General features: G+C 39.6%; 1 protein-coding gene across 3 annotated transcripts in view; it reads left to right on the top strand.

Annotated features, from left to right (window-relative positions):
• NAE1 (NEDD8 activating enzyme E1 subunit 1) overlaps window positions 1-19,752 on the top strand; it is a 32,021-nt gene extending 12,269 nt beyond the window's left edge. For 2 of the 3 annotated variants that reach the window (XM_067020205.1, XM_059045979.2), the window contains 17 exons: window positions 946-976; window positions 1,721-1,792; window positions 2,035-2,114; window positions 2,712-2,821; window positions 4,469-4,578; window positions 5,472-5,534; window positions 5,931-5,994; window positions 6,637-6,728; window positions 9,588-9,647; window positions 9,741-9,874; window positions 11,912-11,987; window positions 12,225-12,264; window positions 13,521-13,607; window positions 14,105-14,197; window positions 17,161-17,275; window positions 17,361-17,410; window positions 19,517-19,752. In XM_067020205.1, the coding sequence (XP_066876306.1) occupies window positions 946-976; window positions 1,721-1,792; window positions 2,035-2,114; window positions 2,712-2,821; window positions 4,469-4,578; window positions 5,472-5,534; window positions 5,931-5,994; window positions 6,637-6,728; window positions 9,588-9,647; window positions 9,741-9,874; window positions 11,912-11,987; window positions 12,225-12,264; window positions 13,521-13,607; window positions 14,105-14,197; window positions 17,161-17,275; window positions 17,361-17,410; window positions 19,517-19,626 (1,387 nt within the window). In that variant the 3' untranslated portion in view covers window positions 19,627-19,752. The remainder of the gene's footprint in view (window positions 1-945; window positions 977-1,720; window positions 1,793-2,034; window positions 2,115-2,711; window positions 2,822-4,468; window positions 4,579-5,471; window positions 5,535-5,930; window positions 5,995-6,636; window positions 6,729-9,587; window positions 9,648-9,740; window positions 9,875-11,911; window positions 11,988-12,224; window positions 12,265-13,520; window positions 13,608-14,104; window positions 14,198-17,160; window positions 17,276-17,360; window positions 17,411-19,516) is intronic. The other variant, XM_067020206.1, reaches the window with a different exon arrangement.
• The last annotated feature ends 4,298 nt before the right edge of the window (window positions 19,753-24,050 follow it).

Here is a 24,050-nt window from a genome sequence, read left to right as displayed (position 1 = left end):
ACCACTGCACCACCAGGGAAGCCCTAAAAATGCTGTTTTAAAGATGGCCTGTATACCATTCTTTAAAGATAATCATATTTAGACTTTCAGAGCATTCCCCAATTTGGATTTCATGCTTGCCTTTTCAGGGACTTGGACTCTGGGATCTCTCATTATATTTGTCAGTAAACAACAACAATGAGTAAATAGAAGGGAAATCAGAATTTGGTTCATATTGAGCTTTGTTATCTTTTCTCTAGGTGGTAATACAAGTTTCACTACCACAACACCCTTTTATTGGTATCTATAAAGAAAAAGTCCTTTTATCTTTGCTTACTTGGTTGGTTAGAACAGGGTATAGTAAGAATGAGGTTTCTTTCTCTTGTGGAGCTGCTGGGCTTGTGCTCCAAGGGTACCCTGACTCTGATCAGCAGACTCAGATCTGGACCTTGGGGCACAACAAGGGTATATGTGGGAGGAAGCCTGAATAAATCTGTTATAGTTACCTGCAAAAGCAGACTGTTCAATGCAGCATTGCCCAAGTGTGGTTAGTAGCTGTTAAATGGGCAAATGGATTTTATGGTCAAATGAGTTTGGGAAATGGGTCAAATGAATCTAAATATTTCTTTAGTGTAAGACTTTAATATCATGCGTATTACGTATATTATGAATTTCCAGGAGAGAATATAACATGGTGTTTCCCAAACTTTTTAAAGCCTGGGAACCCTTTTCTCTCAGAGCATTTTGTGAAATTCATGTTCTGTGGTACATACTTTGGGAAACATTGATTTATTAGCCTGTCTTTGGTTACAAGTTTCATCCAGCTTTCTTCCTCCAGGAAGGCTGTTACAGTCTGAAATTAAAATATAGTTTGTTTTAAACTATGAATGAAATGCACCTGGTATTACAAATAACCTTTCCTTTATAGTCAGAGAAACCATTAAATTTGTTTTTATTCTATTTTAGTTTTTTCCTTCAGAGAAGCAGTATTGGCAAGGTAAAAAATCAGTTTGTTATAGAATATAGTTATATTTGAACATCTAGTGATGCCACTATGTTTCGACTGTTTGAAAAGCTTTACTTTAAAAGAGCTTATTATTCCTCTGAGAAAAAAGCTAATTATCTCACTTTTTTCTGATCTCGAAAATCTTTTTATGCTTGGTAGTTTAAGAACTTAAAAGTACTGTTTGTGTTTTTATACTGTATCCTGTATTAAAGCTAAATATTCAGTGATGTTAATGTTCAGAGGTTGGAGTGTTTTGGTTAAGAAGATTTTTTTTTACTAAGAGTTAGTCAGAATGTGTCTTATTTTTGTATTTCATATTAAAAATCTTACAAAACCATATGGGTCAACTTAGTATAGTATTCTGAATAGAAATGACTGTTTCTTTAATGACTGACCTCTCATGTGCAGCACTGTAAATGTGAGAGGTTAGAGTAAGTCTCAACTTGACTCAGAATCTCCCTGCCTGCTCCCCAGGGTTTTCTGGTCATTTGCCTAATCAGAAAGTAGAGTGCAAGTCATGTAAGCATTTAAGAATTCTGAATAATGATGGTTTAGTTCTGTTTTAAGTAATACTCTGGTTTAGTCCCAGTTTAAACACTATGAAAAGCAGAGTTGTCATATCTATGCATGGAATTTGGGTGGTTTTACAGTGTTTTTGCCTGATCTGTAAATTAGGGGGTTACATTTTAATCAAATTTTTTTCTAATTCAAGTAAAATGTTTTGTTTTTAAAAAGAACCGAGCTCAAGCCGCCATGGAATTCTTACAAGAATTAAATAATGATGTCTCTGGGAGTTTTGTGGAAGAGGTATATATATATATATATACACACACACACATTATTATTTCTGATCAGAAATTTAATTTTTTAGTAATTCAGAGCCCTAGGAATTTAGAATTTTGAATCTTTGTATATTTATGTTGAGAGTTGAATTATTTTAACATTGGAGTCTAGCATTTACCTCACTTGTTCTGAAATAGCTTAACTGTTTCTGTCATCTTTAATATGATTGTCAAATTGTTGGATTTTCTTTCCCCTTTCCTATTTAGAGTCCAGAAAACCTTCTAGACAATGATCCTTCATTTTTCTGTAGGTTTACCATTGTGGTTGCAACTCAGCTTCCTGAAAGGTAAATTTTTAAGTTAATTTGTTTTTATTTTAATCTCTTATTAGATTTGCATAGTTTTGTTTTCTCTGCAGAGTCTGTGGTCTTTAAAATTCTTAAACTCCATAGAAACCTTTAATTAGAAGTGCTTATAGATCTCCAGCACTAAAAAGATAGGGAAGAGGAAAAATACTGAGATGTGAAACTTTAAAAAATACATATTTAGAACAGTTAAATTGAACATTGGTTATTTTTTTAGTGAAAAAAAAACTAGTTAGAATTAATTATAGGGAGTGCTTGGCACTGTATACAAAGGTTTTATAAATATTTTCTTTATTACGGAAATGTTTAGGAGATGTCTTTCAGTAGCATTCTCCCTAATACAAAGGACTAGGTTTTCATATCTCTCTAGTCCGAAAGATATACTTTCTTTGAGACTGCAACCTTATGGAATTGCTTGCTTTTCAGCATATCTTTATGTAAATATGCTGTTTATGTAAATGCAATAGATATATCTTTGCATTTATTATTTAGTAAGAAAGTTGCCTTATTTTAAAGCATTTTCACATTTGGCATGTTTCCATTTGCTTATGTTCTTATCTTTTGTGCCTTCTTTTACAGTACATTACTACGTTTAGCAGATGTCCTCTGGAATTCCCAAATCCCTCTTTTGATCTGTAGGACATATGGACTAGTTGGTTATATGAGGATCATTATAAAAGAACATCCAGGTAAAGTTGTTGCACCTATGGGGCTTCCTGTTGGTTGCTTTAGCTATAATTTTAGGAACTTGACAATTTAGAAAGTCAATTTTAAATCACAGAGTAAATTTGTAGCAGCTCAACTCTGGTTACACATTCAAAGTGGCAGTCAGAATCAGTAGGCTTTAATCTTCGTATTTCCTTTACTTAGCATTATAGAAGGATACAAAGCAGGAGATACAACAGGTGCAGCTTCTTCATCTTATTAGGAGGCCCAGCAGCTATGCAAATACCTAGCTTTTTTTGCCTCCTAACCTACATAGGGCATGTATGTCTGTCACAGGTAAGAGCCAAGGTATGTGGGTTACACTGACACAGAAAAGATATGCCACCTTTTCCCCCACCAGTTTTCTATTCCATTCTCACACAGGCCTTAGGCTTCCCCAGTTCAGTTGTAATTGCACACAGCAAGCAAGGCATTTACCTAACTACTGTTCCAAGGAAACAGTGTTAATAGGAGACTGAACTCATCCATAGGCAGGCTTGCATCAGCTCAGGTCCCTTTATTTAGAAAATTTTAATCTTAAATCATCATAAAGTTTTCGTTCAGTACTCCTGCATTGCTCTGAGCCCGGTACTCTGCTAGTGTAATGACAGTCATTGGCATTGGTAGCATCACTGAAAAATGGTATCTGCCTGGGCAGCTAAGGAGTGGCTTTTGAGGATAAGTTTTTGGCAGTGGTGCTGGGTCATTTAAGAGTTGTAAGTAGGAAAGTGACGAGGTAAACATTTTGTTTTAAACCGGTCACTCTGAAACCCGGTGGGGAATGAATGGATTTGAAGGGGCAAAGATTGGAGACAAGGGTTGCTTTTAGGAGATTTTCAGTGGTCTAGGTGAGGGAAAGAGAGAGACAGAGAGAGAGCCCCTGACTGAGGGCAGATGTTATAAGGATATGGAAGAGGGGGTAGATGGTAATGAAGGTTAACATTGCTAGCTGTGTGCCTGCCTTTATGTGGATTATTTCATTTAATCTTTCCAAAATCCTTGTAAGGCAGATACTGTTTTATCTGTTTTTTACAGGTAAGGATGCTGAGGCATAGAGAGATTAAGTTATTTGCCTAAGGTCACACAGCTAGCAAGTGACAGAATGGAGCCTAGCTCTAAACACTCACTGAAATTACACACTTTCCCATGCTCCCCTATGTGGAGAGCTGTGTATGAAGTGACATCAGGATGTGGGGAGTGACTGATACTGGGCCAAGGAAGCTCGAAGTCAGGGAAGACCATCACATTTCTAGGGAAGAGGTCCAGGTAGATGGTGATGCTGTCTGTTGAAGACCACAGGCGGAGGAAGGGTAGGTTGTTGGGTGCTATTGGAACACAAATTTTACCTATTTTGATCTTTTCCAATTGTAATAACAAGAAAGTTCTTCACTAAAGGAGTGTTGGTTTTACTTTTATTAAAACTATAGTCCACTTAAAACTTGTGCATTTAGTAAAATACAAATTTATACGTATATGTAAATTTAACTCAATAATGAACAAAACAATGAGAAAAACCTGTGGGCCCTATGCCCATTTAAAAATTACAGATTTCCTAAGTTCCCATAATGTATGTACTGCCAGCAGTATTGCTAAAGAAGTAAGTTTATCTTTTGGGATTATTTGTTTCACAGTAATAGAATCTCATCCAGATAATGCATTAGAGGATCTACGACTGGATAAGCCATTTCCTGAACTGAGAGAACATTTTCAGTCTTATGATTTGGATCATATGGAAAAAAAGGTTGGTAGTGTGTGTGACCTTCCATTTATAGGTATACTTAAAACTTTGTTTTTAACCTAAGGTTTTTGAATTACAAAGTGAGGAAATACTATAAACCTCCATAGTCCTGTCATCCAGGTCACATAGTAACAACGTTGTACCTAATTTGTTTAAAATAAATCTATCTTTCCCCAAAATTTAAAAACTTTTTTATTGAAGAAAAGTACATTAATTGAACATATCTGTGAAATCAACACCCAGGTCAAGAAATTGGACATTAACATATCCCAGAAGCCCTCTTCATGGCTCTTTCCTAAACAAATAGATGTACTTTTTAAAACAGTTTGAATTTGGGGTGGTGTTTGTTGAAATTGACTCCTCTTAATACTTATTTTTAGTGTTTGAGAATTACCAGGGCAACTGCATATTTCATTATAGAAATAATGATATTTATAACAGGCCATGTAATTTAAGGCATATATATATATGTATATATATATATATACATATAAATTAAATGCAGGTATTTGGTTCATCAGAAAACACAGAAAGGATCCCTTTTCCTTAGTCTAGGATTGGTATCTGAAATCAAGATACTTGAGCTTTGTTTTTGGGTGGCAGTCCCTGAGATAGTTTTCTTAATGGTAAAATGGGGACAATCATAGTATATACCTGCCTTATTAGAATTAAATTGGACACTGCCTTCAAAATCTTTGTAAAGCAATTTTTGTTAACCCAGTTCATTTTCCTTCATTCATTATTCCACATATACTGAGAGATGTAAACATTGTTGAATGATTGAATTTAATAAATTTTGTTGACTTTGTGGAAAATGATATGGTATAGTGAAAAATAAATGTTAACTAATTAATGTTGACTAATACTGATATTTCCTTTGATTCTTTTATTTTTAGGACCATAGCCACACTCCATGGATTGTGATCATAGCTAAATATTTAGCACAGTGGTATAGTGAAGTATGTCCTTTCTTGAAAAAAGAAATTCCATATGTGACTGTATTTTTTGAGTTTATTATAAAGAATTTCATTGGAGGGGGTGGGACATTGATTTTTTTTCCTTTTGTGGTTATAGGGCAGCTGATTTAAACTGCGAGTTTAAATCTAGCAGTTTCTCTTTTGATACTGACATTTTTATTAACAAAATGAAATTTGAATAGATGTCATTCTGAAACTGGCAGTGGGGAATGAATGTAGAGAAGTGGCCCACAGTTTCTATTTTCTATCAAGTCAGCTGATTTCACCGAGGTATAGATTTGCTGATGAAATCTCATATGGATAGGGGGAAACTGGACTTTCAATTTCCATATTTTGAGTTTTTACAACTAGATTAAAAAATTTTTTAACCCAATTTAGACAAATGGACGAATACCTAAAACGTATAAAGAAAAAGAAGACTTCAGAGATTTGATTAGACAAGGTAATATGGGATGTGATTAAATGTATAAAGTTTGAAAAGCATACTGCTTGAAGCTAATGTTTATTGGATTTCTGTCAACACCTTTGTCAGATGATGCCATCATGAGTTTTTTTTTTTTAATTTATTTTTGGCTGCATTGGGTCTTCGTTGTTGCACATGGGCTTTCTTTGCTTGCAGCGAGCGGGGGCTACTCTTCGCTTCGGTGCGTGGGCTTCTCATTGCGGTGGCTTCTCTTGTTGAGGAGCACAGGCTCTAGGTGCGTGGGCTTCAGTAGTTGTGGCTCGTGGGCTCTAGAGCGCAGGCTCAGTAGTTTTGGCGCACGGGCTTAGTTGCTCTGCGGCATGTGGGATCTTCCTGGACCAGGTCTTGAACCAGTGTCCCCTGCATTGGCAGGCGGTTTCTTAACCACTGCACCACCAGTGAAGCCCCCATCATGAGCTTTTATTTTATTTTCCTTGGGAGGTTAAGGAGCCACTCCTTGTGTAGTTTTAAGAATGACTAGTGATTAGCCATATTTCTTCTTAAGGTTTAGTATCTAATCCTCCCTTCAGAATCTGACAAGTTTATCTCCATAATGCTGGGGGGAGAGAAAGTGTAAAAAGAAAAGGGCTGTTGTTTGCTAATCAATTTCTATTTTAATAGGAATTCTAAAGAATGAAAATGGGGCTCTGGAAGATGAAGAGAATTTTGAAGAAGCTATTAAAAATGTGAACACAGCACTAAATACAACTCAGGTATTAAGAGCTTCTGAGGTATTCACAAATGAAAGGTGTTTTCTGAAGTCCTCATACGTGAAATAGTTGATTTTAGATTTAATTTAATATTTCTCAAATTGTAGAGTTGGTTAGAAATTAATATCTGTAATACAGCTTGAATATTCTTTTTTGTGTGTGTGGTACGCGGGCCTCTCACTGTTGTGGCCTCTCCCATTGCAGAGCACAGGCTCGGGACACGCAGGCTCAGCGGCCATGGCTCACAGGCCCAGCCGCTCCACAGCATGTGGGATCTTCCCAGACCGGGGCACGAACCCGCGTCCCCTGCATTGGCAGGCAGATTCTCAACCACTGCGCCACCAGGGAAGCCCTTGAATATTCTTTTAATAAGATTCTGTATTGTCCTTGTTAAAATGGATCTCAGTACTTCAGCATATAATTTGATACAGTGATTTATATAAATTAATTGTTTGAAGTACATGATTTGTGAATAATAAGTGTTTGGGGGTAGGAATTATATAATGAAGGTGGTATTTTGCTGGTCCAAAATAGTGTTGCCTGAAAAGTTAAATCTTACCCTGCTTTGCTTTTGACAGTAATTATTTGGATATATTGGAAGATGTTCTTAATGACATTGTATACCTTAAAAATTACTTGGAGGATAAACTAGTTTAGATGCCCTTTTTTTTGTTTGTTTGTTTTTTTTTTTTTTTGCGGTACGCGGGCCTCTCACTGTTGTGGCCTTTCCTGTTGCGGAGCACAGGCTCTGGACATGCAGGCTCAGCTGTCATGGCTCACAGGCCCAGCTGCTCCGCGGCACGTGGGATCTTCCCGGACCGGGGCAGGAACCCATGTCCCCTGCATCAGCAGGCAGACTCTCAACCACTGCGCCACCAGGGAAGCCCTGTTGTTTTGTTTTTGAATTCTGGCCAGTGAGTTTTGGGGGGAACTTTGGAATAATACAACTGGTAATATAAGTTAGAATTTTCTTATAATTTTTTTAATCTTTTTTTTTTTTTTTTAATCTTTTTTTGGCTGCACCACACAGATTGTGGGATCTTAGTTCCCTGACAGGGATTGAACCCGGGCCCTCAGCAGTGTGAGTCCTAACCACTGGACCACCAGGGAATTCCCAGAATTTTCTTATAATTTAAAACAGGAAAAAATGCTACCTTTCAAGTTAGGAAAGCACTCAAGGTGTCATTACATACTTTTTGGAGACAATGAGGTAGTGTTGCTGAGTGATTAAAAATGTGTGCTCTGGACTTCCCTGGTGGCACGGTGGTTGAGAGTCCGCCTGCCGATGCAGGGGACACAGGTTCGTGCCCTGGTCCGGGAGGATCCCACATGCCGTGGAGCGGCTGGGCCCGTGAGCCATGGCTGCTGAGCCTGTGCATCCGGAGCCTGTGCTCCGCAACGGGAGAGGCCGCAACAGTGAGAGGCCCGCGTAACGAAAAAGAGTGTGTGCTCTGTGAATCACACAGTTTTCTGGGGTGATGAAAATTTTCTGTCTCAGTTGGGGTGATGGTTAGAAGTTGTGTATAGTTATCAAAAAACATTGAATTGTACATTTAAGATTCGTACATTTTGCTGAATGTAAAATTTACCCCAATTAAAAAAAAAAAACAAGGTTCTCGTGGTTGGGGAACAGTGAACTAAGCAAACAGACAAATGTACCAGGTGCTGTGAACAAAATTAGAGTAAAACAAAGGGGTAGAGCGTGATGGAGAGGAGGTCTGGGATCAGGAGGGGCCAGGGAGACTCTCAAAGAAATGTGTTTAAGCAGAAGCCTAAGTGAAGTGTCATGCAGAGATCTGGAGGAAGAGCTTTTCAGGCCAAGGAAGCACATGCGCAAAGGCCCAGAAGTGGGATGATGCTCGGCATTTGTTCAATGATCAGTATGAAAGCCACTGTAATTGGAATGAAGTAAACAAGGGGGAAAGAGGTGGGAGGGATTTAAGTTTGGAGAGGCAGAAAGGGCCTGATCATAAAGGCACTGCAGGCCACTAAAGTGTTTTGAGCAGGGGAATGGAGTGACCTGGTTTATATTTCTAAAAAAATTATTCTGGCTCTTGTGAGGACAAAAGACTGTAGGGGACTGGCAGTGGAAGCAGAGAGAGCAGTTAGAAATTACCAGTAAGAAAGTTCTTTTTTCCACACAACAGTAGAATCAAAGCCTAAGATTTCTATAGTTTTTTTAATGTATGATGTTCTTGCTAGCATTAAATGTCCTTAATTTACCTACCTCGTTTTTGTCAGAGTGGTTGTCTCTTTCAGCAGTCACTAATTAGGGTGTAAGGGTATCAGAGTTTTGACAAGATGGAAAAACATGAAGGACTACAAATCTAGCTTGGTATTAATGTCTGTTATCTTTGTTCTGTCTTCAAATACGACTATAAAAAGATTTACTGGGCTTCCCTGGTGGTGCAGTGGTTGAGAGTCCGCCTGCCGATGCAGGGGACGCGGGTTCGTGCCCCGGTCCGGGAGGATCCCACATGCCGCGGAGCGGCTGGGCCCGTGAGCCATGGCCGCTGAGCCTGCGCGTCCGGAGCCTGTGCTCCGCAACAGGAGAGGCCACAGTGGTGGGAGGCCTGCATTACCACACACAAAAAAAGACTTACTTAGGCTCCTTCTTTACTCTATTTATGATGTAAGAGAATAGGTCAGTCTTTAATGCTAACAGCAGTGGGCAGGAGGGGACTTTCTTCCATTCGCTGTTTCCCCAACAAATCTCCATCTGGTGGTGATTCTGAATAAAAGTCTAAGTTTGTTTTTGAACTTGTTTGGAAAATTGCAGTGAAAGTTAAAGTGGGCAGTGAAAATAAAAGTGAACTTATATTAATTCTTAGTATAAGTAAATGTTTCATGTTCCTTTGTTAGATCCCAAGCAGTATTGAAGATATATTTAATGATGATCGCTGCATAAATATCACCAAACAGGTAACAATAATAAAAAAAGTAAAAATAGTGCCACCTTAACCTTTGGGTCAAATTCAGATGTCACTTCATATTAATTTTTTTTGCTTCTTTTAGACTCCGACATTTTGGATTTTAGCTCGTGCCTTAAAGGAATTTGTGGCCAAAGAGGGTCAAGGAAATTTACCTGTTCGAGGCACAATTCCTGATATGATTGCAGATTCAGGCAAATATATAAAACTGCAAAATGTGTAAGTCACCTGTTCTCAAACTATGTAGTAGAAAAATCAATCTGTTTATATTAGAGATGAACATATTTTATCAGCCTACCAGAAATCAGAAATCAAATGGAAACCTGTTATAATCTTATCACTTTAAAAATAAGGGACTTCCCTAGTGGCATAGTGGTTAAGAATCCCCCTGCCAATGCGGGGACACAGGTTCTATCCCTGGTCCGGGAAGATTCCACATGCCACAGAGCAACTAAGCCTGTGCACCACAACTACTGAGCCTGTGCTCTACAGCCTGCGAACCACAGCTATGGAAGCCTGCACGCCCAGAGCCCGTGCTCCACAACAAGAGAAGCTACTGCAATGAGAAGCCCGCGCACCGCAACGAAGAGTAGCCTCCACTCGCCACAACTTAGAGAAAGCCCGCATGCAACAACGAAGACCCAATGCAGCCAAAAATAAATAAATTAAATAAATTTATAAAAATAAGCTAAAAAACTTAGGGGGCAGATTTTTAAAAATACATATTTTATTTTTAAGAATAGTTTAAGTTCACAGCTAAGTTGGGCAGAAAGTATAGAGTTCCCACATACCCCCTGAGGGGTCAGATTTTGTTTTTCATATTTCAAGATAAAACCTAACATTTGAGCACTTAACTCTGTGATATCAACTGTTCTATGTATTAACTAATTTAATATTCACAACAGCCCTATGAGAGAGATACTATTATTGTCCCATTTTTACAGGTGAGAAAACTAAGACATAGAAGAGGTAATTTTTTCAGGGTCTGACAACTGGGAAATGGCAAAACCAAGATTTGAATCTATGAAACTCACCTCTGTACTCTTAACCATGGCCCTATACTCTCTTTTATCTGTAATTTAAAACTTTGAAGTCTTTAGTTTCGATGAATTTTTTGTCATTAATTTTCATAGTTTAAAGTTCATGACTATAGATAGACGCCTGCTATCCAGGTATCACTAGCCTGAACCCAGGTAGATTGTCATAAGGACAGGTCTCAATGGATATTACCCTTGTGTACTTTGGGCATGCTGCTGATGAATCCAGGGCCACTGGCCTTGTTTCTTTAGGGGCCAGATAATGGCACACAGAGAAGGTCTCTGTTCCCTAGACAGAGTGTACTCTTCATCTCAGTCATTCTCTAACACATCTTTATTGCCCTAGCCTAAAAGTTCAACTGCCTAAAACTTGGGAAAAGTCAGTTGAGGACAAAAGAATTATGACCTCATATCAGAGGTAGTCAGCTTAACACTGATCATCTCTAGAGGGTGAAAATGTAAATAGACTTGAAGAAAAGTTTTACATGAATTTGTAGATGGACAGTTTTGAAGTATTTAACTTTCCTTGCACTTGATTTCAAGGAGATTGTGTTCTTTTGCAACATATTTTGTTAGGTCCTCTGTCAGAGAAGCATGGATCATGGATCTCTCTAGGAGGGCAGTTTTTAAGTTAGGTGCTGTTAATTATTGAGGGAGCCTAGGTTATTAGTGCAGTCCAAGAATCCATCACCAACCACTAACAGGTGCTGGTAGCATTTCCATGGCATTGTCACATTTCATGTGTTTTCAGATCAGTATTTTTTCATGAAAGGGAAAGACATTTTTTGTTTGATTCATGGTGATATTTAAATTTGGTAATTTATTGTTTATTATTTATATTTGGCTGTGTTGGGTCTTTATTGCTGTGCATGGGCTTTCTCCAGTTGTGCCGAGTGGGAGCTACTCTTCGTTGTGGCGCACGGTCTTCTCATTGCCGTGGCTTCTCTTGTTGCAGAGCATGGGCTCTAGGCATGCGGGCTTCAGTAGTTGTGGCACATGGGCTCAGTAGTTGTGGCTCATGGGCTCTAGAGCTCAGGCTCAGTAGTTGTGGCACATGGCCTTAGTTGCTCCGCGGCATGTAGGATCTTCCTGGCCCAGGGCTCGAATCCGTGTACCCTGCACTGGCAGGCAGATTCTTAACCACTGCGCCACCAGGGAAGTCCCCAAATTTGGTAATTTAAATATCCGTTAATAGTAGCTTTTTGTTGTTCTTTTCCAGTTACCGTGAAAAAGCAAAGAAAGATGCTGCTGCTGTGCGTAATCATGTTGCCAAATTGCTTCAGTCTATAGGCCAGGTAAGCTGCTGGGCACACTGCCTTTGATGGACAGTACAGCTCCATATAGGCCTGATTGCATCATGTAACTCCAGCCAGAAAAGGCTTAGAGAGAAGGTGTGGCACTGGCTCAAAGCTTCTTTAGAGGGGTCCTCACTTGCCTGCTAATGAGAAGGCCTGTCAGTGATGGGCTTTGTACTGCACCCTCTGTTAATCTGCTTTTATACTGGAGCAAAATCTGCATTTATCTCTTTACAGGCACCAGAGTCCATTTCAGAGAAAGAATTAAAATTACTCTGTAAGTCACCTTGACTTAATTTCCTTATTTTGTTTGATAAAAATGTGCCATGGGAAATGTTCCCAGCAATTTTAAATGGTTGAAATTAAAAATTTTCCATGGTCTTAGTGGTATTGACATAGGTAATTATTGGGTAAGGTTTTTTTTTTTTTCTCATAATAAATGGAGAAGGTATTCTAACACTGGTCAGAGGTAGAGCATATTTATCTAATGCTAAAAAGACATGAAGATCAATTTAAAAATATCAGTAATACAGAATTATTTTCAGCTTACTCATTTTAAATAACTTGGGAAAGTTTTATCTGATGACTTTGGTGTGAAGTCTTGAGTCACATGTACATTGACAGTATTGGTTTAAATACTAACTTTGATCAGTGTTAAATGACTGTGATAGAATTAAGAATTTTGCCATCTAGTTTCAGAGTGGCTAGGCTTCTGGGGTCTTCTTGATAACTCCTGAGTAGGCCCAGAGAATTTCAGAGTTAGTTTAAGAGTAATAAAATCTGTTTTACATGCCATCTGAGGATTTTTCCCTGTAGCTATGACCCCTAGTTTCTGCAAGTCCATATTTTGTATGTTACCCATCCTTAAAATTATTTATCCAAGTGATTCATTTTAAGATTCTTCAACATGTTTTTTTAGGCTTAGTTTCAATGTTTTGTTCCACTACTAATCTTACACCGTGTTTATGCATTAGTGTTTGTGCTACTAGATTATATGATACCAGATTAAAAGCTGGATGTGTTGGGTATTTGAGAGTTTATTATTCTGGTCTCTATTGGGATATGTTTGAAAATTTCCATAATACAAAGTATTTTGCTTTTTTTTTTTTTTAAAGCCTTACATATACTCAGAGCACAATATGTATAACACTCTCCTTCAGTACTGCTTGTCCATAATAATGATAAAAACTACTATTCATTGAGCCCTATCAGGCATTCTGCTTGGTATGTACTGTACACAGTTACACTTTTGATCCACAGAACAGCTCAAAGGTAAACAATATATCTCAATTTTACAAGTGAAAACTGAGGCTCAGAGAAGTGCCATCACCTATGTAGTCAGTGCCGAACTGTTTGTAATGCCAAGGACATCAATTTAAGATAACTTGTTTTCTGGTGCCGTCTCTGCTAACTATTAGAAACTTTTCTTCATACTTCCATGTCTATAAAGAGGATACACAGAATTTCCTGTTCTTAATCTGGATAGTCATGTATCTAAACCATTTACTTCCATAATGTCTTTTCTGTGTTCAGGCAGCAATTCTGCATTTCTTCGATTGGTGAGATGTCGATCCTTAGCTGAAGAATATGGCTTGCATACAATTAACAAGGATGAAATTAGTAAGTAATAACCTTTTGATGCTAGGTTATTAATTAATTCTAAGGATATAAATATTTTGTGTATAACAGAATGTATAGTAGAGTGTATGGTGATAACATAAAGGATAATGTAAATATTTATACTCTAAATTTTATTCTATAAACCTGTCCAAGAAGTCGTAATTTCAAATATAAAACTTAATATATACATACATAAAATCCTATTTAGGTCACTGAGTAAGTTGTGTGATATGTAGAAGAGCTAAAGTCAGCATAATACTACCTTAGTAGAGGTTATGTGACCATAGCTAATAGTCTATAAGACCATTGGGTTTTATGTCAGTAATGTATCTCCCTTTATTTTATAATTATTTAACATTTTCTATTTTATTGTCACAAAATTTTTAAATTTTATGATAGAATTGCCTTGTATTCTGAAACTTGAGTATATAGTAAATTCAGTCCTTGTTTTTGTGTCATGAATTACACAAATTATACTGAAATGTTTTTCCTTTCAGTTTCCAGCATGGACAATCCAGATAATGAGATAGTATTATACTTAATGTTACGGGCTGTTGATAGATTTCATAAACAACATGGTAGATATCCAGGTAAGAATAGCAATCAAATTATCAAATAACAATAAAATCTTGTTTTTTGGCCACACAGCATGGCTTGTGGGATCTTAGTTCCCTGACCAGGGATTGAACCCAGGCCACAGCAGTGAAAGCTCCAAGTCCTAACCACTGGACCACCAGGGAATTCCCAATAAAATCTTTTTTTTTTAAATTATTTATTTTTGTCTGTGTTGGGTCTTTGTTGCTGTGCGCAGGCTTTCTCTAGTTGCGGTAAGTGGGGGCTACTTTGCTTGCGGTGTGCAGGCTTCTCATTGCGGTGGCTTGTCTGTGTTGCAGAGCACGGGCTCTAGGTGTGCGGGTTTCAGTAGTTGTGGCACACAGCTCAGTAGTTGTGGCACACGGGCTTAGTTGCTCCACGGCATGTGGGATCTTCCCGGACCAGGGCTCGAACCCATGACCCCTGCACTGGCAGGCGGATTCTTAACCACTGCGCCACCAGGGAAGTCCCCAATAAAATCTTAAATAAATACTTAAATAGAATGAAATCTTAAAGGATTCTTGGGGTGTTTGCAGTAGTGATGCTTGAAGTCACACTGTAAACAATTTATACCTGGTTTGTCTCAGTGAGGAAATACCGTTTGTTTTTTAAGTGTAACCAGTTGCAAGTAGTGTTTGATTCAACACAGGGGACTGTTGGTTGATTGCATATAGGATAAAATTTTTTCCTGTCAGTTTGTACAGTTTACTTCTAAGACTCACACTGAGTTTGATTTAGTGGAATGAGAAAGCCACAAGAAGTATGCCTGTGATTTCTGAGCTCAGAACTCTGAAGATGTTTCTTTGCTCAGTATCTATTTTTTGTTATCTGTTAATGTAGTAATTGGGGAATTGGCATATGCTCAAAGGTCTTCATTTGCCCAGGATATCTTTATTAAGATGATAATTTTAATTGTGCAGGATTATTGCATAGCAGCACATTCTGAGTGTATCATAAAACCTGTTGCCCCAACTGATGTAGTATACCCACTGAGTTATAATCTTAATGAGCAAGCTTACCAGAAAAGGAAAAGGAATAAACACCAAATATGTATTGCTTTATTTGTATTGTTTGCTTAGAATGTATTTTTGGTTATCTCTTGCATAACCAACCATCCCCAAATTTAGTAGTTTAAAACAATCAATTTTTCTGTCTCATTACTTTGTGGATTTGCTGGGCTCGGTTAGGCAGTTCTCACTGGGGGAAGGGGATCTCATGGAGTTGCATGACGCCTGGGGCTGGAGTCATCCAAGAAGACATGCTCACTCACATGTGTGGCACTTTAGTTGGGATATCCGGAACTGCTGTGGGGGGAGTGGGCAGGTGCTGGTCAGGCCTCTCTCTCCACATGGCTACTTGGGGCTTCCTTTTAGCATGGGAGTCCTAGATTTCTTACCTAGTGGCTGCCTTCCCCAGAGTTAACATTCCAAAAGACCCAGGTGGAAGGTACAAGGCTTTTTATGACTTGGCCTTGGAAGTCACAGCATCACTTATGTCATGTTCTGTTGGCTTCACAGGGTCACATTAGATTAAGAGCGGAAGGGGGACCACACAAGGGCATGAAGAGGTGTTCATTGGGGAGCCATCATGGGAGATGAGCTATTACATAGAGCACAGGCTTTAGAGTTAAACCTAGGTTCAAATCCAAGTTCTATCACTTATTATCTCTTGATCTTGGGTGAGTCACTCTTTCCCTCCAAGTCTCAGTTCTCTCAGTATGGAAAGGTGATAATAATAACTACTCTATTAGATTGTAAGGGTTAGATATGTGATGTCTGAAAATCACTTAACATACTGCTTAGCTTTTTTTAAGTACTCAATAGTAGGTGCTACTATTTTGAGAAGGAGTGATGATAGGTTTTTTTTTTAAATTAATTAGTTTGTTTTTTGGCTGCGTTGGGTCTTCGTTGCTGCACACAGGCTTTCTCTAGTTGCGGTGAATGGGGGCTACTCTTCATTGCGGTGCACAGGCTTCTCATTGTGGTGGCTTCTCTTGTTGTAGAGCACGGGCTCTAGGTGTGCAGGCTTCAGTAGTTGTGGCATGTGGGCTTAGTAGTTGTGGCCTGCAGGCTCTAGAGCGCAGGCTCAGTAGTTGTGGCGCACAGGCTTAGTTGCTCCGCGGCATGTGGGATCTTCCCGGACCAGGGCTCAAACCTGTGTCCCCTGCGTTGGCAGGTGGATTCTTAACCACTGTGCCACCAGGAAGTCCCAATGATAGTTTTTAAACTAGAGGGGTTAAAAAATAAAATAAACTAGAGGGGTTTAGTAATACCTGGATATTATGGCAATTACATTTTTCCTTCCAGTAGTAATAATAATAATAGCTTACCTTTGGAGACATCATAGTTTAATCATTAAGAACTGCCTGGGCACATACCGCAGTTTTGCTACTTATGAACTAAGTAACTCAGGCAAATAACTTAATCTGTTTGTGCCTCAATTTCCTTATCTGTAAAATGAAGATAATAATAGTGCCTACTTCATAGGGTTGCTGTAAGGATTAAATGAATTAATATTTTAGATAGTGTTTAGAACAATGTCCAGCAACTATTAATGCTCCATAAGTGTTACCTATTATCATAGTTTTATATGTGTCATTTAATCTCTGGAAATGGGTAATAAATGCTATAGTTTTATAACTTTCTCATTCATTCAGTTCTATCAAATAATTATTGAGCACCACTACGTGTCAGATACTCTTCTAGATACTGGGTAAGGAGCACTGAACAAAGCAGATTTGTCAAACTCAAATTTTTAATAGATTTTGAATGGTTTCTTTGTTATAGGTTTGTGAGAGTTACAAATATTAGTCTCATACTTTCCATTATTTTTGTTCTTATTTCAGTTTTACACCTTAATGTTTTGACTAGAATACCTAAAATTGGATTAAATAAAGGAGATAGCCAATAATTTTGAGTCACATATTTAATGAAAATTTATTTGCATATATATATTTTAGGGGTATCTAACTATCAAGTTGAAGAAGATATAGGCAAGTTGAAGTCTTGTCTCACTGGCTTCCTTCAGGAATATGGATTATCCATAATGGTGAAAGATGATTATGTCCATGAATTGTGAGTATTTTTTTAGGGAATACAAGAGACAATACTGTCCTGTCATAAGGCTAATCTATGTTCATGTCTCCATCCTTTCCTGTAGTTGCCGATACGGAGCTGCTGAACCACACACCATTGCTGCATTCTTAGGGGGTGAGTTCCAGAGATGAGAAGACTGTCACCTGTTGTTATATAGTATAGTTACGAAGTTTTGTTTTCCCAGCTGTTTTAACTAGGGAGGTCAGTGAAGCACAATGTTAATATTGAGTTTAGATTATTTTTGTAGCCCCCAAACTGGTCTCCCTGCTTTCCATCTGTCCCACTGCTATCCATTTTAAACTCCTGAAGAGTAATTAATCTTTCTAAAGCATAGCTCTGATTGTGTCTCTCACTTAACTAACCCTCTGACCTGGCAGTACACAACATACACACTACAGTAGTCCTCGGAAAATAAATCCAGAGTCTTTCATTTGACATTTAAAACATTCTGTGTTCTGGTTTTACCCAGCCTTTCTGGCCTTGGTTTTTTCAAGTTACTTGCTTTTCCCCTAGACATGCCCTTTGATTTCCCGCTCCTTGAATCTTTACCCCACTCTGGGCCCATTTGCCTTAAGTCTCCCTGTTCCCTGCATGTCTAAAATCTACTTGTTCTTCAGGATCCAACTCAACAATACCGTCTCTTAAATAAAACTCCTTGGAGCCTGGAAGTTTGAGGTCAGGGCCAGCATAGTTTGTTGCTGGTGAGGCTTCTCTTCGTGGCTTGTAGGCAGTCACCATCTTGCTGTGTGCTATAACCTCTTCTTTGTGCAGGAAGGTGAGGAGGAGGCTCTCTGGTGTCTCTTAGAAGTATACTGATCCCATGATGAGGGCCCCACCCCCATGACCTCAATTACCTAATTACCTCCCAAAGACTCCAACTCCGTCTCCAAATATGATAACATTGGGGGTTAAGGCTTTAACATATGAATTTTGGGGGACATGCATTCGGTCTATAACATGTGCATTCTATAATCATTCTGCACAAGTCATTTATTTCATGTGTTTGTTTAAATATTATCTTCCCTGTGAGGCCATCCCTGATTCCCTGATTTAAAATAGTCCCTCCTCTTGCATCATATCCCCCTTCCTTGCTTTTTCTCCTTACCACTTAGTCACTTGACATTTTACTTATTTGAAAATTCTCTCTCCTTCACTACTGAAAAGTAAGATCCATGAGGATAAGGATTTTTGTCTTTTGTTCCCTGCTGTATCCCTAGTGCCTAGGACAGTATCTGGTACACAGTAGAGTCTCAAATTTTATTGAATCAGTGAATGTGAAAGCAGAAGCTTCAAATTATAAAAGATGAAAAATTGTTTTCTTGGTAGTTTTTTTTTTCTGTTGTTTTGTTTTGAATAGTAACTTTAAAACTTGTTACTGTTACTATATACTCAGACTGTTACTGAGTATAGCAGTCTGGGTATCTAATATAGATCCTTTCCAAATTACAGATATTCCTTTACTCTCCCTTTTAAAAACAATTTATTTATTTTATTTATTTATTTTTGGCTGCATTGGGTCTGTTGCTGCATGCGGGCTTTGTCTAGTTGCAGTGTGCAGGCTTCTCATTGTGGTGGCTTCTCCTGTTGCAGAGCACGGGCTTTATGCGCCTGGGCTTCAGGAGTGTGGCTCGTGGGCTCTGGAGCGCAGGCTCAGTAGTTGTGGCGCATGGGCTTAGTTGCTCCGCGGCATGTGAGATCTTCCCGGACCAGGGCTCGAACCCGTGTCCCCTGCATTGGCAGGCAGATTCTTAACCACTGCACCACCAGGGAAGCCCCTTTACCCCCTTTTTATTATAAAACATGCACAGGGTAAAATTCAAATGCAACAGAGGGTATCCTTTGAGAATCCTTTCTGCTTATATTTAGCCTTTAAAAAAAGTGCAGTCATCCATACTACTGTTTTGACTTTTTCTTGCTTAATATGTTTTGCCAGTCTTTTAAAACCACCATAATTAAAAATACTTCTTTCTTTTAAACTATGGCATAATATCCCAGGGTGTGAATGTATAGAACAAAATTTTTATTTCCTTTAATAACATAGTTATGAAAAATTGTAGTCCTTTGTTTTGATATGACTCAGTAAGTTATGTCTGTTTTGGATTACTTTTAAATATCTTTGGTTTTGGAAAAGAAAGGTTTTCTTTACAGAATTGAATATTTTTATAGAACTCTTGAAATTTACCTTTTTCTAAGATTTGCTTTTCTCCTTTTTCCTTGCAGGAGCTGCTGCTCAAGAGGTTATCAAAGTAATCACCAAACAATTTATAATTTTTAATAATACTTACATTTATAGTGGCATGTCACAAACTTCAGCAACTTTCCAGTTGTAGAATAAGTACCCTATAGTGTGTTAACGATTGAAACTGTAATTGCCTTCAGGTTGTGCTCTAGTCTGTAAAGTTCTGCTAAGGGAGAACTGTTGTTTCCTTAATAAATATTTTTCTCATTTGTAATAATGTAGTCTTGTTCTTTGGGAGCTGAGGTGGAGGGAGGAAGGAAACAGTTTTCTCAGAGAATAAAAGCTATCCATTTCTAACTGAGTTCATTATTTCTGACTTGCTATTTCAAAGTTACTTATCATAGAAATGTCTTGTATGGACTTCCCTGGTGGTGCAGTGGATAAGAATCCGTCTGCCAATGCAGGGGACATGGGTTTGATCCCTGGTCCGGGAAGATCCCACATGCCGTGGAGCAACTAAGCCCGTGTGCCACAACTACTGAGCCTGCACTCTAGAGCTTGTGAGCGACAACTACTGAGCCCGTGTGCCACAACTGCTGAAGCCCACGCGCCTAGAGCCTGTGCTCCTCAACAAGAGAAGCCACCGCAATGAGAAGCCTGCACAGCCCGCACACCGCAACGAAGAGTAGCCCCTGCTCACCACAACTAGAGAAAAGCCCACATGCAGCAACGAAGACCCAATGCAGCCAAAAATAAACTTAAAAAATTTTTAAAAAGCTCCTGTGTTACATTAGAAATAACTTAAAATATTTTTTTCTTATAATCTTAAATAATGAATTTAAGGCACGTGCAGATTTTAGCTGTGGACATCTTAATACCATCACTGTTTGTTAAAATACAATTTAAAAGGGGCTTCTCCCGGGACATGGAAGCAACCTAAGCGTCCATCGACAGATGAATGGATAAAGATGTGGCACATATATACAATGAAATATTACTCAGCCGTAAAAGAAATTTAATTGTTATTTGTAGTGAGGTGGATGGACCTAGAGACTGTCATACAGAGTAAAGTAAGTCAGAAAGAGAAACACTGTATGCTAACACATAAATATGGAACCTTAAAAAAAAAAAGGTTCTGAAGAACCTAGGGGCAGGACAGGAATAAAGACGCAGACGTAGAGAATGGACTTGACACGGGGAGAGGGAAGGGTAAGCTGGGAGGAAGTGAGAGTGGCATAGACATATATACAATACCAAATGTAAAATAGCCAGTGGGAAGCAGCTGCATAGTACAGGGAGATCAGCTGGTGCTTTGTGTCCACCTAAAGGGATGGGATAGGGAGGGTGGGAGATGCAAGAGGGAGGAGGGGATATGGGGATATATGTATACATGTAGCTGATTCACTTTGTTTTACAGCAGCAGCTAACAACATTGTAAAGCAATTATACTCCAATAAAGATGTTTAAAAAAAATAAAAGGGGCTTCCCTGGTGGCGCAGTGGTTAAGAATCCACCTGCCAATTAAGGGGACACGGGTTCGAGCCCTGGTCCAGGAAGATCCCACATGCTGCAGGGCAACTAGGCCCGTGTGCCACAAGCTACTGAGCCTGCGCTCTAGAGCCCGCAAGCCACAACTACTGAACCCGTGTGCCACTACTGAAGCCTGTGTGCCTACAGCCCGCTCTCTGCAACAAGAGAAGCCACTGCAGTGAAAAGCCCACGCACCGCAACGAAGAGTAGCCACAACTAGAGAGAGCCCGCACACGGCCAAAATAAAAATAAATTAAAAAAAAAATTTTTAGGGCTTCCCTGGTGGCGCAGTGGTTGCGAGTCCGCCTGCCAATGCAGGGGACACGGGTTCGTGCCCCGGTTCGGGGAGATCTCACATGCCGCGGAGCGCCTAGGCCCGTGAGCCATGGCCGCGGAGCCTGTGCTCCGCAACTGGAGGCCATAGCAGTGAGAGGCCAGCGCACCGCTAAAAAAAAAAAAAAAAAAAAAATTAAAATACAATTTAAATAAGACAAATATTTCAGATGTATAGTTTCATCAGAAAACAAGAACAGGATGTAAAGGGGAGGGAAGGTTGGAAAAGACTAATGATGGCAGCGCTTGGGGCTCAGACGGCTTCCTCCCCACGCCTGCGCACACCTACCCGAGGCCACGACGCCGGCCTCAGAGATCCCAGAGCCCGTTCTCCTAACTCCTTCGGGCGAACGCCTCTCTGAGCAAAGAAAGCCCTTTACACAGGGAGCAGTGAGATTAGAGGATTTCCCCTTCATATTGTGACTTTCCACTACTTAAACAGGCGCACACTTGCTATCCGCTGCCCTTTGGAATTTGGGCGAGAAGCGGCCAGCGAAACTCCGCGTGGGGGCGGGGCGGCCGGAAGTCCCGCCCCACCGAAGTGAGCCCGGTCTTCTCGGCGGGAAAGTAGGTCGGCGTCGTGCTAGGCGGAAGCAAGGGAGAAAGGGCGAATCCCAGGGCGCTGCGACTTAAGGGCAAAGGCCACGGCCTCCACTCCCTGCGCGTTCGGGTCCTGCCTCAGACCCGCCTCGGAACCCGCCCGTCGCCTCCTGTGGAAGGTCTGGGATGCAGAACGCCCCGCTCTAACCTTCTTAACCGACCCACATGAGGGGATGGGGTGATGAGGCGGGATGGGTCGCCCCGGGCTGAGGCCCGCACAGGGAAAAAGAGAATCGTCACGTACCACTTAGGCGGCTAGAGCCTGGCTGATTGTACTTCAGAATCCTCGGGCGCTTCCCCAGGTGGTTCTGATGTATGAAGAGGGTGGGCACTGCTGGGGCAGTTGTTTCTCAGATCGGGGGTGGGACCCTGTGTTCCGCATCACCTGAGGGGGAGAGCACGTTAACGGGACTGACTTTCAGACCCACTCGCTGCCCTGCTGGTGAATCGCCTGTGGTGGAGCCGGCCTCGGGTCGCTAACCAGCGGCCCAGTCCCTGCAGGAGTTGGAGATCCCTGGTCTAGGAGGGAAGGGCCCGAGTGACCACCTATGCTCTTCAAAAAGAGTTCCTCCAGCTGTTTAGGTGAGCCAGGCCGTGGTGTTAATGAGCGCAAATTGACGAAACAGGGTGGAGTTAGTCTCCTCTCCTGGGAATGATGTCTAGGTTACCTGTGGAAACTGGGATGAGGTGATGAGGATGAATGCGGAACGGCTGCTCCAATCTCCTGAGGCCAGGGAGTGTTGCTGTTGTAGTGAAATGGCTCCTGGTGCCCTCAGCCTGTTTCTGGACCTGATCGACTGTTTTTTCTCAATCTAAACTATTGTAACAGAAAGTTTACATTACGTTACTTGCATCTTGGACGTTTCTCCCTTGCCTCTCCTACTTTAGGGGAAAGTTTCCACTTGGTATGAGCCCAAGCTGGGGATCCACTGTCAACAACTTAGTGGTGGCAGATATGGTGGGATTTTCAGCCCTGCCAGCCTTATGCACAGAAAGATGTCATTTATCTTTCTGATATTTTGAGGGTGCTATTTAGTTTTCAAAAAGCTTTTCATGTTAACATTTTCTAGGCCACGTAAAAGAGGAATGTTCAGCTCATTTTCTTGCTTAAATTTGAATTTAACAGTAGTGTTTTGGGGAATTGATTGAGTGCAAACTGTAAGTAGGATAGTTTCTTCCTGTTACCTGGAAAAAAAATTCCTTTTTCCCCCTGTGAGAATACAGTAAATAATTCTGAAATCTTGCTCATGGCAGTCTGCATCTATTCACTAAGTTACTGAAAATACTTAATAATATGCTTTATTGGGCAGATGATTTTGTTCTCGGGATTATACTATATTTTATACTTTAAAATATAATTTTGTAGTTATCCCTCTCTTGGAAGTTATAACTTGTCCTTTGCTGTGGATGTTTTTAAGCATGTAGCAGGTAAATAGATGACTTGTATTAATGCTACTAGATATTTGGCAAACTTTATCTTATTTTACTGTGCAAAGTAACCATTTATTAGAAAACAGTATAAGAAAGACAAAGGGGAACAGAAGGTAGTTTGTGTTGTCAGCTTCAATTTAAAACTTATATCCCTCTTTAAATATGAAAATTATATTAAAAAGCAGAATAGATTGACTAATTAAAACTAAGGAAATAGTCCTTAAATTCCCTCACAAAGCAGAAAACTCCATGTGTGATACGTCTTTTTTTTTTAACAGGCTGTTTTTTAATTTAGTCTTTTTCCAAATCCTAACCCATTTGCTCAAAGATAATGCAACCTTTAAAAAAGGATGTAAATTTTCCTGTAAATTTTCATTTATATATAGTATGTCTGTTTATAATATGTCTCTAAATTATATGTAGGAGGCAGTATAACAGGATAAGATAAGAGTGTAGCCCTTGCCTCAGATTTTCTTGGTTCCCATTCTAGCTCTGGCACTTACTAGCTGTTTGAACTTGAGCAAATTGTTTACTTTCTCCTCATCTATCTTTATCCTTATAGCTCCCTTGCAGGGTTGTTGTAAAGACTAAAAAGATAGTGTTTATAAGGTTTATAGGGGTTTATAGAGCCTATCATTGGGCTTGCTGAACATTAGAAGCTTCTATTATAAAACTTGTGAA

The sequence above is a fragment of the Kogia breviceps genome, chromosome 18 (genome assembly GCF_026419965.1).
Source record: "Kogia breviceps isolate mKogBre1 chromosome 18, mKogBre1 haplotype 1, whole genome shotgun sequence".
In the NCBI taxonomy this organism is placed as follows: Eukaryota; Metazoa; Chordata; class Mammalia; order Artiodactyla; family Physeteridae; genus Kogia; species Kogia breviceps.
This window is presented reverse-complemented; position numbering and strand designations above follow the sequence as displayed.